General features: G+C 39.7%; 1 protein-coding gene across 1 annotated transcript; it reads left to right on the plus strand.

Moving 5' to 3' along the window:
- The first annotated feature begins 201 nt into the window (after window positions 1-201).
- NRN1 (neuritin 1) lies at window positions 202-10,295 on the plus strand. The gene is made up of 3 exons (XM_073567335.1): window positions 202-438; window positions 6,601-6,745; window positions 9,149-10,295. The coding sequence occupies exons 1-3, from the start codon at window positions 384-386 to the stop codon at window positions 9,378-9,380; spliced, it is 432 nt and encodes a 143-aa protein (XP_073423436.1). The 5' UTR covers window positions 202-383; the 3' UTR covers window positions 9,381-10,295.
- The last annotated feature ends 3,535 nt before the right edge of the window (window positions 10,296-13,830 follow it).

The raw sequence follows: 13,830 nt of genomic DNA on the forward strand, positions 1-13,830 counted from the left end.
CAGGTGTCACTCTAGGATGGAGACTGGCACACGCCACTCGTATAGTGGGGGCTGCCATGAGTGTGGCCGTGGGGGGCGAGTCCCGGCCTCTGATCACTAGAAATGGGGTCCTCTCTATATAAAGGCAACTGGTGCACGGCCAGCCTCCTCCCGTCAGCTCCAGGCAGGGGGTGGGCAGGGGCTGAGCGCCACCCCCCTCTCCAAATGGTGCGCCCCACCCCAAGCTCTTCCCTTCCTCTCTTCCCTTCCCTTCTCTCTCCGGCTCTGCCGAGTGCTGCTGCTGCTGGAACTTGTGTGCAATGCCTGGTCCCCATCACTCCCCACCCAGGGTCGCCCAAACCCCCCATTAATCTACAGTCTCCAATGGTTTTATTCAATGTAGGATGGGAGTTCATCTGAACGGCAGATCTATTCTACTGGTGCTGGCTGTGCACATAGGTGAGTGCTGGCTCCCCCAATGCCCCATCAAATCCGAGAAGACTCGGAGCAGAAAGAATATCGGTAGAATTCACCTCTGATTGTCATCTGCTGCGAGGTGGGAGTAAACGATCACTGCGGCTGACGATCAAATATCAGCGATCGTCTACGGATTTACAGGAATTGGTATTTTCTCTATTTTTTATAATGCAAAAGGTGTTATATGTATGTGTGTATGTATGTGTGTATGAATGTATGTGTGTATGTATGTGTGTATGTATGTATCTGTGTATGTATGTATGTGTGTATGTATATATATGTATGTGTGTATGTATGTGTGTATGTATGTATGTGTGTATGTATGTGTGTATGTATGTATGTGTGTATGTATGTATCTGTGTATGTATGTATGTGTGTATGTATATATATGTATGTGTGTATGTATGTGTGTATGAATGTATGTGTGTATGTATGTGTGTATGTATGTATCTGTGTATGTATGTATGTATGTGTGTATGTATATATGTATGTGTGTATGTATGTGTGTATGTATATATATGTATGTGTGTATGTATGTATGTGTGTATGTATGTGTGTATGTATATATATGTATGTGTGTATGTATGTGTGTATGTATGTGTGTATGTATATATATGTATGTGTGTATGTATATATATGTATGTGTGTATGTATATATGTATGTGTGTATGTATGTGTGTATGTATATATATGTATGTGTGTATGTATGTATGTGTGTATGTATATATATGTATGTGTGTATGTATGTGTGTATGTATGTGTGTATGTATATATATGTATGTGTGTATGTATATATATGTATGTGTGTATGTATGTGTGTATGTATATATATGTATGTGTGTGTATGTATATATATGTATGTGTGTATGTATGTGTGTATGTATGTGTGTATGTATGTGTGTATGTATATATATGTATGTGTGTATGTATATATATGTATGTGTGTATGTATGTGTGTATGTATATATATGTATGTGTGTATGTATGTGTGTGTGTATGTATATATATGTATGTGTGTATGTATGTGTATGTATATATATGTATGTGTGTATGTATGTGTGTATGTATATATATGTATGTGTGTATGTATGTGTGTATGTATATATATGTATGTGTGGATGTATGTGTGGATGTATGTGCTGTGCTACATGATGGGAACTGGGGAGAATGGAAAGGGCAGAAATGGAGGATGCGAAATGCAGAATGAATGAGATCCAACTAAATTCAGGCAGTTTGTTCTATTCTTGAACTAGGAGAATGTTTCATTGGATTCACATGAATCTATAATATTTATATGAATCTAATTTTGACAGTTTGTATATTTAGATGCGACAATTTTCTCTATCTGAAAATTGAGAATGCTCTGTGATTTCTATTCTATCTAGAAATCTTTCTGTTTTATTTCTCACGTTAAATTAAAAATAAAATAAAATCTCTACCTATCACATATCTTACAGCATCTAGGCATGTACTCATTATATTTTTATTCTACATAATTATAGCTATAAACCTATTTTTCTTATATAGCTACCAAGCTATTTTCATGCATCTAATAACCATTATATTTATGTATATAAATATATATAAATATACATACATATTTTTATTCATACAATATATAAATATATACTGTATGTATATATATATATATATATATATATATAGTTTGGATCGAAAATTCATCTATTGTGTGCTTCCCAATTTGTCGCCTTTTTTCTGCAGTGACACAAGTCTGACAGTGTTGAGTCTTTTGTACAATATGACTGCACATTTTGGTAAGGAGGGTGAGTGTCTCCTGTGCAGTGACAGATCTTACTATTCTAGTAGATATATCTGGGGATCACTGGGGACAGAGCAGTGCCTTCCCCATAGAGAGCCACTATGGCACAGGAGCCATTGGCCAGCATTGCCATCAGTCGGCTCACTGCGACAAGTGCTGTACTTGGCACCTCTCCTCAGCAACCCTGTGACAAATGGGACCCAGTGACAGAAGCTCTTACCCCACCTAGCACAACAATACACTCGGGGAAAAGGAAACCTGGGTGATGAGATGATGAAAAGAAAATTCTCAATTAGCACCTCTAGTAGGGAGAAATGTATCCAGATGAGGACAATTAAAACTCCAGTCTGTATAGACTAATCCCGACTAATGAAGCCCGGGACAATGAGCAGGGAGAAGCAGAGGAGCTGGACTCCTCCTGATCCGTCCGATCCCTGCACCCTGGTGACTTTCCGGCGGTAATGACATTAGTGGCTGGCTGTACATGCAGCCATCAGCAGACAGCAACACTTCTCACACTGCTTGTTAATTGCAGAAAGGGAGACTGGCTGCAACCTGAGAACAGCATTATTAGCAGCTGCTTACTGCCAGGGATCAGGCTCCTCGTCCTTCCCAAGCTGTTTCGCATGGCTTGTGCAGGCTACAAGAACGAAATAAATGATTACAATGTGATAAAAATGGAAAGAATAGTTTGTGGCAATTTTATAATAAATGAATTAAATAAATCATTTCAAAGTCGATCCAATTTGTTCATTTATAGCTGCAGTCTATTGAGAGATGGAGGCGATGGCAGCACTTTAGAGATATGGATGTTACAATGATTTAGAACTGTTTCTTTGTGTTCTGTGCCATTCATACGTGTTTTTGTTCCTGAGCTATTTCTCTTACATGTTCTTATAACATTCAGGACCACAGTGAATATTTTCAGAAGTATATTTTGTATATCTACATCTATTTATCTATATATACACATTGCTCCAAAAATAAAGGGAACACTATAACGTAGGATGTGGTATTTTAGTCTTCCCTTTATTTTTTTGAGCACTATAGATATATATATATATGTATGTATATATATATATATATATATATATATATATATATGCTCTGTGTTAGAGGCCAGTGCAGCCTCTATGTCTCCATAGACAATCGATGCTTTTGCATCTCTCCTTCATTTCACAATGTAACACGTATGTGCTATGTAGATGGTATACCCGATATTGCCTCCAGGTTCATTCATTGCTCTGCAGCTCCTTGGTTGGCAGAGCTCTCTGGTGCCAGTATGGCTCTTTTAGCTGCATAGTGTGTGTGGGTGCAGCAGCTAAATCCCTTCTACTCAGGATCTGACACTGTATTACCTCTTGCCCTATTTGCCCCATTGACTGACAAATATTCTGAGCCAAGCAGAATCTGTTTGCAGCAAGTTGTGATTTCCATGAACTAAAGATATATAATGCTATATAGTATCAGATATAGTATTATGCTAGAAAGCGACGCATGCGCAATTATCAATCATGGAACCTGGTGGATTATACAGCATCATGATGTATGAGGAGCAGTTGGTATTTATCTACATTGATAGTCTGGGTTGCACCCATATTCATGGAGTGTTAATCTGCTGGATCCATAAATGTAGTGTGCCCCATTATTGTGATATACTTCCATCTACTAAGAGTATAAGCAGAGGAAGAGAGGAGAGGAGGGGTTGTAGAATTCCTAATCTATTCCACACACAGGAGAAGGTGTCACCTTGATTTTTAGCATTAGGTAATCCCTTCATTAGACACATATATGACCATTCAGCTGCTGTATGAAATGCATCCAATCTTGTACTTATTCTTGATCGCCTTCACAATTCACATCTTTAGCTTTGACCGATCAAATCGGTGGCATTTGTGGCCAGAGTTATAAGCAGTAAATATTGATAAATGACCCACTTTCTCTAGACATATGTCCAATTGCCCTGCATTAATCAACTGCATAGGATCCATAGGATGAACTGCCACCTAGAAACTCTATATAATATGGAGGTTATAGGGGCAAAGCAGGACCTCCTGAATCCCCAGCTGGGGAGGAAGGAATATGGCTTGTACTCTATATAATATGGAGGTTATAGGGGCAAAGCAGGACCCCCCTGAATCCCCAGCTGGGGAGGAAGGTCTATGGCTTGTACTCTATATAATATAGAGGTTATAGGGGCAAACCAGGATCCCCTAAATCCCCAACTGGAGAGGAAGGACTATGGCTTGTACTCTATATAATATGGAGGCTATAGGGGCAAACCAGGATCCCCTAAATCCCCAATTGGGGAGGAAGGATTATGGCTTGTACTCTATATAATATGGAGGTTATAGGGGCAAAGCAGGACCCCCTGAATCCCCAGCTGGGGAGGGATGACTATGGCTTGTACGCTATATAATATGGAGGTTATAGGGGCAAAGCAGGATCCCCTAAATCCCCAACTGGGGAGGAAGGACTATGGCTTGTACTCTATATAATATGGAGGCTATAGGGGCAAACCAGGGCCCCCTGAATCCCCAGCTGGGGAGGAAGGACTATGGCTTGTACTCTATATAATATGGGGTCTATAGGGGCAAAGCAGGACCCCCTGAATCCCCAGCTGGGGAGGGATGGCTATGGCTTGTACTCTATATAATATGGGGGCTAGAGGGGCAAACCAGGACCCCATGAATCCCCAGCTGGGGAGGAAGGACTATGGCTTGTACTCTATATAATATGGAGGTTATAGGGGCAAAGCAGGACCCCCTGAATCCCCAGCTGGGGAGGGATGACTATGGCTTGTACTCTATATAATATGGGGTCTATAGGGGCAAAGCAGGACTCCCTGAATCCCCAGCTGGGGAGGAGGGACTATGGCTTGTACTCTATATAATATGGAGGATATAGGGGCAAAGCAGGACCCCCTGAATCCCCAGCTGGGGAGGGATGGCTATGGCTTGTACTCTATATAATATGGGGGCTATAGGGGCAAACTAGGACCCCCTGAATCCCCAGCTGGGGAGGAAGGACTATGGCTTGTACTCTATATAATATGGAGGTTATAGGGGCAAAGCAGGACCCCCTGAATCCCCAGCTGGGGAGGGATGACTATGGCTTGTACTCTATATAATATGGGGTCTATAGGGGCAAAGCAGGACCCCCTGAATCCCCAGCTGGGGAGGGATGGCTATGGCTTGTACAGCTATGCAGGCTGCTTTCTTCTCTAAGCCGGAGTCTGCTACAGCAGACGATGAAAGGGACGTGGTAATGTGTGCATGCATTTTTAATGACAAGCTGCCTGAATGCATTTGTAAGAGGAAATGGGGAAAATGGAATGGAATGTTGTTATTGTGCTCCTGTGATGAGCACAGGAGACACCCTGCATCTCCACAATCTTACATTTAGCAGACTTTCTTTGTGCAGCTATGTGGCAGGATGCAGCTAGTGTCTGACCTACTGTACAATGGGTGATGACTGGAATACCTGGGCTAGGATCTGCTGAAGCCCCCCTCCCCCACCCTGTCTGATCACTGCAGCATCTACTACTGTGCCATCTGCAGTCCAAGGGAATGTCTATGTGAAATATCAACTAATGGAAACCCCCTCAAAGTGGGGAATATTACAGGTTTCATCTCTAAAAAAAAATTCTGAAAAAAAAAAATAGATTAAATTGCCCCCAGATTTAACATCTACTTAGTGTTCAAAAGAATGTTAAGAATGTTTTTATTCGTGTCTTGAATCTAACTATATTTCAGTTTTTTATTTAATTTAAAGAGAGTCGGAAACTATTGTATTATATTGTAATAATTGTATAATCAAGAGGAGAAACAGATATTACAGGAGCAGCTCATGTCTGGGTCTCACAAGGCAAATAAATGCTTGGGTGTTATTGGATAGGAAACCTAAGTGATCCTAGAAATAAAAAGAATGACAGCCATGGAGAGTATTTGTCAGAAAGTATAAAATATTAGAGCAGTAATAATATATATATATATATATATATATATATATATATATATATACACACACACAAATAATATTCCTACTCAGTGTTTCGTTTTTGTTAATATACTCCATGGTTGTTGTTCTTTTCATACTTGTGTATAAATGTTTATATATATATAATCCATTATATTAAACCAACCTGACTTTTGTACCATTGCAATTTTTCATTATTTATAGATAGATAGAAATACATTTCAGGCATTCTTGTCATTGCTCAGTCTGATATCTTGTGATCATACAAACAGAAGGACCAGAGTGGCATGCAGATCTATGTGTACATGGCTCTGTAGAGACAATGCCTGTGGCAGGAGACAATAGGTGGGAGCTGTCCGCTGACTGGTGCTGATCTCTGTCCCCAGCGTACCTGGTGCAGGCGGTGCGGGCAGCAGGCAAGTGCGATGCGGTCTTTAAGGGCTTCTCCAGCTGTATGCTCACCATGGGAGATAAAATGGAAACCTATTCGCAAAGCATGGACGAACAGAAAAACCTCGACACTATCTGCTCGTAAGTTTTCCAAGATGTTTTTTTTTCTTCTTACAAAACGATGAATGACTGGATCCACCATTGACGATTATGATCTACTAAAGGCGCCACCCCCACATTCTGCCATGTCACTGCAAGACTTGCTGAGCACATGCATGGGCTGGGAATATTAACACACTCATCTATCTATCTATCTATCTATCTATCTATCTATCTATCTATCTATCTATCTATCTATCTATCTACCCACATTTATGCACACATACTTATATAACACACACAGGCATTCATACACACATACACTTAAGATTATACACATTTATACACACACAGATTTATATAAACACATTTATACACACATATTTATACATATATTATATAACACACCTACAATTAAATACACATCGGTGTATAACACACACACAGATATTCACACATTTATATAACATATTTATACACATATATATATAATTATACAACCATATTTATACACACATTTATATAACACACATATTTATACACACACATACATATATATTATATAACACACCCAGAATTAAACACACATGGGTGTATAACACACAGATATTTCTACACACATTTATATAACATATTTATACATATACATTTATACACACATATATATGTACAGTATATATATAATTATACACACATATTTATACACACATATTTATATAACATATCTACAACTAAACACACAGATTTGTACACACACATTTATATAACACACACATACACTTAAGTTTATACACAGACACAAATACATGCATACATTTATACACACACTTTACATTAATTATAAGAACCAAACCAAACGAAGTGACCTATACTCATCATACACAAACTAAGTATGACCCACATACACATGGAATTTGCAACTTATTTTTTTCTAGATTGAGTAAATTGGCTACATTCCCATCCCTAAATGTTGTGTATATTATAGAATTGCCTTTTTTTCTCTCTAGCTGTAATGATTATGCATAATTTTAATGTCATAGTCTAATAAGAATAAGAACAACAAAATATATGTTTTCAACAGATCATGATACAATTATATTACTGATATAGATAATGTATGAAATGATTGAATCATGTATCATAAAGCCAGGAAACAAAGACATTTCTCCCCCTCTTGAAATACTATATTTGATCAAAGTATAATCTCCATTAAGAATAAACACAATATACAGATATCCTGACGAAAACCAGAAACAATTTCTCCTCCTTTATATATACAGTGTATATGTTTATTAAAAATAGATAGAATAGGTAGATAGACAGATAGATAATAGATAGATAGAATATAAATAATACATAGATAATAGATAGAGATAAATAAATATGGGATAGATAGATAGATAGAATATAAATAATAGATAGATAGATAATAGATAGATAGATAGATAGATAGATAGATAGATAGATAGATAGATAGATAGGGGAATAGATAGATGTTACATGTAGTGTATGTGTTTGTCTTGGGCCTGGCAATCGATGATGTATGCTGAGAGATGTAGTCTTCCTATGGGAATCCAGTCACAGCTGACATACTGTACAGAGACAGTTTCCAGGCATCACAATATTTCATAATTTATGACTAATGTAGCAGCATTAGAGTTTACAGCTGTGTGAGGAGCTCATAACTGACGCGGCATGCAAAGCCTCCACAGCACCCAGCTAGGAAACGAGCCCACACGTGGATGGAAGCGTGTCAGAGGGAGGGTCACGGGGGGATTACACGGCTGCAGGCGGAGGGGTCACAGCCTGTTCTCCATCTCTCACCCCCTGGGAATAGACGCGTGGACAGCAATGACTTCTTGAGATATATTGGTTTTACAACGTGGTGAGCTGATAAATCTCAATTGCTCGCAGTAACCCCATGTGTGGTAATGGTGGTAATAGCTCATGCTAGGGCACATATATATATATACAGACACACACGTATACATATAGATATGTATATAGATGTTAAACTGTAAAGCGCTGCAGAATATGTTGGCGCTATATAAATAAAGATTATATATATATACATATGTATAATATATATGTACATACTGAAAACTATATATAATAGGTGAACATGTTATTAATGATCACAATTAGTGTAATTAGCATATGTAAATGACAATGATGTCTAGTGATAAAACCACAGCCAGCCATAATACTGATAAGCTTTGCCCTCCCTTCACCTCGCCGTCGTTAGCCGCCATTCTGATGGCACAGATATTATAGACCCCAGCTCGCTACAAGACGCGTTTTCCGCCCGACTCCCATGAGGTGCGTTACTGCAGCCATACCCCACCGGTGTGAATGATGTCACCGTATAATGTATAAGCAGCTGATCCACCTGGACTGATGTTGTCCCTCTATCCTGTTTTATTTCAATCTTTTTTTTTTTTTTAGATACTGGAACGAATTCCACGTGTGTGCTGTCACGGTGCTCGCAGATTGTCACGAAGGGGCGGCAGACATGTGGGAGAAACTGAAAAAGGATTCCAAAAAACTCAACATCGAAGGCAGCTTGTTCCAAATGTGCGGCGGATCTAACGGCTCGGCAGACCCCCGAGCCCCCCATCCTGCCACCCTGCCTTTACTCCTGCTCTCCCTGTCTGCTCTACTTCACTGGATCTTCTAGTTTAGACCCAAAGCATCAGGAATCCGTCCTCACTTGCGCCGCCTACTGGATTCTAGAGGAAATACCTATCCGTTCTCCGGGGACCTCGTGTTCTCTGTGACGTTTCCCCATCTAGGATTGTGGAAAAATAACAAAAAAAGTTCTATTCTTTAAATTTGTGTTTTCGTTTGCCAAATGTTAAGAAACAGTGAGCAACAACAGCCAAATCCGGACCTCAGCTTTACATCTTCAGAACAGAAACAGTGAGCCCTTTTATCCTTTGCAAAGAAACTCAGGAAAGGCCCTGGGCCAACCAATAATAGTAATGAATACAATAATAATAATAACAAGAGGAACAGAGGTGGAAGTGGGCTCACCCTTATTAAATAGACCATCACATGCAGAACAAGCCAAGGGACCTGTCACATTGGGGAGATGTGCTGTAGATGTTCACATGGGCAATCATTCATGTTCACCATGTCCCCTCTCCACAAAACATTGTTTTCCTCATTGCAATGCAACTATGTAACCAAGGAAAGAAGAAGCAGAAGAGCCCCAATGTCTGGATGAATGTGTGATCCCTGGACTGCTGAGGATGGGAAGCTTTACCTGCTGTTGCCAAGATAGATTTCCCAGTTCACTGCCTTTCTTTCCTTCTTTTCCTTGGTTTAGGTGTTACACATATTACTTAAGTATCTGACAGTGTAAAACCACAAATTTGGGGGAGTAAATGTATAACCGTACAAAATAGTTACTATAAACAAAAAAAAAAAAGAAGAGATTTTTGACAGAAAAATTTAAGAGAGAGCCTCGATTTAAATAAAAAAAGAAATAAGTGTAATTTATCAGAAAGTTTATTATAAACTCAAATCAGCAAAAAAAATATTTGCTACAGAAGCATAGGACAAGATATTAAATAAAATTATCGTTTCAAAACGAGTGTGGTTTTATTCTGAGAGTATATTTGCTGAGACACATTGGATTATTAGACTGCTGGAATGAGAAGTGTTAGATAATGGCATAAAATGGAATTTATCTAATGGCTTGCTCACATCAGTGTTTGTATGCCAAATCTAGGTAGGGAATTTACGGATAAGAATGAGAAATAAATGATTGACACCTGTTCTGGGTTTTGGAGACATAGAAATACTGATGAAATACTGATCAAAAAATACTAATGTGTGAATAGGATTTGGTCAATAATTTGCATCAGTAGTTGAATGCCTAAAGCAGGAAGGGACTTTACAGAGAAAAACTATAATGGAAAGATTAACATGTCTTCTGTGTTTTGGAGACACTCCTGGTTTCCACATACAAATACTGATAAAATACTGATGAGTGAATAAAGCCTAAGGCCACATGCACACATTCAGGATTTAGTCAGTATTTTCCATCAGTATCTGTAAGCCAAAACCAGGAGTGGGTGATAAATCCAGAAGTGGTGACGGGTTTCTGCTATACTTTTTCTCCGATTGATCCACTCCTGGTTTTGGCCTTCAGATACTGATGTAAAATACTGATCACATTCTGAACGTGTGAACTTGGCCTAATAGAGAGAATGTGACAATGAGTGTGAACTGTGAAGTTGGGGAAAAGTAGATAATAGAGGAAAAATACACGGAAGAGAAATTAGAGCTGTGTGACAGAGAGAGAGGGAGAGGATCAGAAGACAAATGGAGACAAATTCAAGGAACTGGGGGTAGAACAGAAATGGGAGAGACAGAAGGGAACAGGGAGGAAGAGGAGAGGAAGGAAAGAAGAAGAGAGGAAGGGAGGAAGAGGAGAGGAAGGAAAGAAGGAGAGGAAGGAAGAGGAGAGGAAGGAAGAGGAGTGGAAGGAAGGAAGAGGAGAGGAGGGAAAGAAGAGGAGAGGAAGGAAGAGGAGAGGAAGGAAAGAAGGAGAGTAAGGAAGAGGAGAGGAAGGAAGAGGAGTGGAAGGAAGGAAGAGAAGAGGAGGGAAAGAAGAGGAGAGGAAGGAAGAGGAGAGGAGGGAAAGAAGAGGAGAGGAAGGAAGGAAGAGGAGAGGAAGGAAAGAAGAGAGGAAGGGAGGAAGAGGAGAGGAGGGAAAAGAGGAGAGGAAGGAAGAGGAGAGGAGGGAAAGAAGAGGAGAGGAAGGAAGAGGAGAGGAAGGAAAGAAGAAGAGAGGAAGGGAGGAAGAGGAGAGGAAGGAAAGAAGAGGAGAGGAAGGAAGGAAGAGGAGAGGAAGGAAAGAAGGAGAGGAAGGAAGAGGAAGGAAGGAAGAAGAGAGGAAGGAAGGACTGAGTCTGAATATGAAGAAACAGCTTTTGTTGGACAAAAGGTCATCACTGTTAGGACTGCAAAGGTGTAGCAGAGAACTGCCTGTGCTAAGAGATCAGATGAGTCGCTCCATAATTAATAAGACACCTCAGCTGAATTTGCAGGAGACTGCCTCTATTGATTTAACAGAGGAAAATGCAGCAGCCTTCTCTATTTATAGGCTCTTGATGTCTAGGAGAAGTATACTTGTGCATACACATAAAAGCAGCTACCAAAGCCTTTGTGAGCCCATCCAGTAAAAGCCAGCCAGGAAGCAGAGAACAACAAGCTGCCATTTGATCCTCAGCAGCACAGTACAATATGATGTCCATTAGCTTTCTCCTCCATCCTCTCCTTAAGAAATAAGGCATGCTGCCTAATCCCATGGCTTTTGCTAATGTGATGTGCCCGCACTCACTAGCACTACACCTAGCACTCATACAAGAGGGATAGTTCATGATGGCTGCAGAAATGCGGTGTAACAAAGGGAAGGCAGGGTAGATGAAGATCAGACACAGATACCTGGTCTCCACTGCACCACTGAGGATGGGAGACTCCCTGCTATTCCATGGGATCTATCATATTGGTGCATGGCTATTCTGTCCAGTAAAGTGCGTGTGACATGAATGAGGAGAGTGTCAGCATGAAGGGGCTCCCGACCCTCTGCCATAGTCTGTATATACAGCACCTGCCTGCTGACAGCTCCAGCAGTAAAGCTGCAGGAAGTCTGCCACCTTGCACTGAAATTAGCAGCTGACACCATGGGGAGATGCATATTCTACACACTGGGGTAAAGCTTCGATTTTAATATCAATCTTGTTAGTAGAGAGAGAAAAAAATATGTTCAATGAAAACGAAATTCTCCCGGGAAATCTTGTCTGCCTGTTATTCTATTGCAGATGTGACTCTCATTAGCAGCCCCAGCCACAGGCAGAAAGCCCAGTCCCATGCCAGTAATGGGATTACAGACTGGGGGGATCGGGCCAGAGATCGCTCTCTACATCCCACCTATAGCATTCATCAAATGGAAGCCTCATTTATGACATGAAATAATCGGATAACAAAATATTAGTTATAATCACTGGTGTGAACAGGGAATTCTGCGTTGCATCATTTTGCAACACTAATTTGAAGAGTCAGTCCACAATTCTCAGCCGTAGAACAGTGTGTACCTGGTGTGTGTGTGCGCTGTAGGAGGTTTGACTTATCAGGACTATTTATTGCGCAAAAGTAAATGGAATATAATTTATATTTTGCTACTTATTCATCTAGAATACTGAGTGTTGTACTGAGCTCAAAGAACAGCTACTTAAAAGAAAGGATGCAAAAGAGAAGAATGTCATGTAAGCAAGCAGAGCTCCTGCCACCATCCTTAGTATGTATGTGCTGATGCAGCAGAGCTGAGTTTGGCAGTGGGAATTTTTCACACATTTCTCCTAATAACAGTGTAGCAGGGTGTCAGTCCTATATAAACCCATATTGTGCAAAAGTACATGGCATTTTACACTGAGCAAATGATGCAGAAACACATGATGTGGCAAAGAGCAAAACAAAAGAATATGGCTAGCTTCATCTCTGGGGTGTCCTTTACTAAATATTGTCATACATATAAGACATGCAGAAAATGTAAACTGTTGTAACTGAATGTTTATACAGTAGGACCATTTTGTTATCAACTTCCATTGTACTGCAATATATATATATATATGTATGCACTGGCTCCCCCTATCTGTCCTGATAAGACCATATATATATATATATATATATATATATATATATATATATACTGTACATACATATATAGTTTTAAAGGGGTAGAAAAGACACACATATATATATTTATATAATTGTAAAAGGATATAAAACACACTCAGATGATATCGACTTTATTACTTGTCTATCAGACAGTCATGATCAAGGATTGCATCGCAAATATAGATCATATATGGCATCAGAATTAGAATCCCTTTAAGGCCTCCTTCACACATCAGTATTTTTGCTCAGTATTTCATCAGTATTTGTATGCCAAAACCAGGAGTGTCTCCAAAACAAAGAACAGGAGTCAGTCTTTCAATTATATTTTTTCTCGGTAAGTTCCATTCCTGGCTTTGGCATACAAACACTGATGCAAAATACTGACCAGATACTGATGTGTGAATGAGCCTTAAGACTGTGTACCCACAATGAGTTTTTGG

The sequence above is a fragment of the Dendrobates tinctorius genome, unplaced genomic scaffold (assembly GCF_039654945.1).
Source record: "Dendrobates tinctorius isolate UK_male_01 unplaced genomic scaffold, ASM3965494v1 ptg000004l, whole genome shotgun sequence".
Lineage (NCBI taxonomy): Eukaryota > Metazoa > Chordata > Amphibia > Anura > Dendrobatidae > Dendrobates > Dendrobates tinctorius.

Excerpts from the sequence above, each read along its gene's own strand:
- NRN1 (XM_073567335.1), top strand. The coding sequence starts at position 384 with ATGGGAGTTCATCTGAACGGCAGATCTATTCTACTGGTGCTGGCTGTG. Across the intron at positions 439-6,600 it reads GGTGCTGGCTGTGCACATAG|CGTACCTGGTGCAGGCGGTG; the intron begins GTGAGTGCTGGC and ends CTCTGTCCCCAG. Across the intron at positions 6,746-9,148 it reads AACCTCGACACTATCTGCTC|ATACTGGAACGAATTCCACG; the intron begins GTAAGTTTTCCA and ends TTTTTTTTTTAG.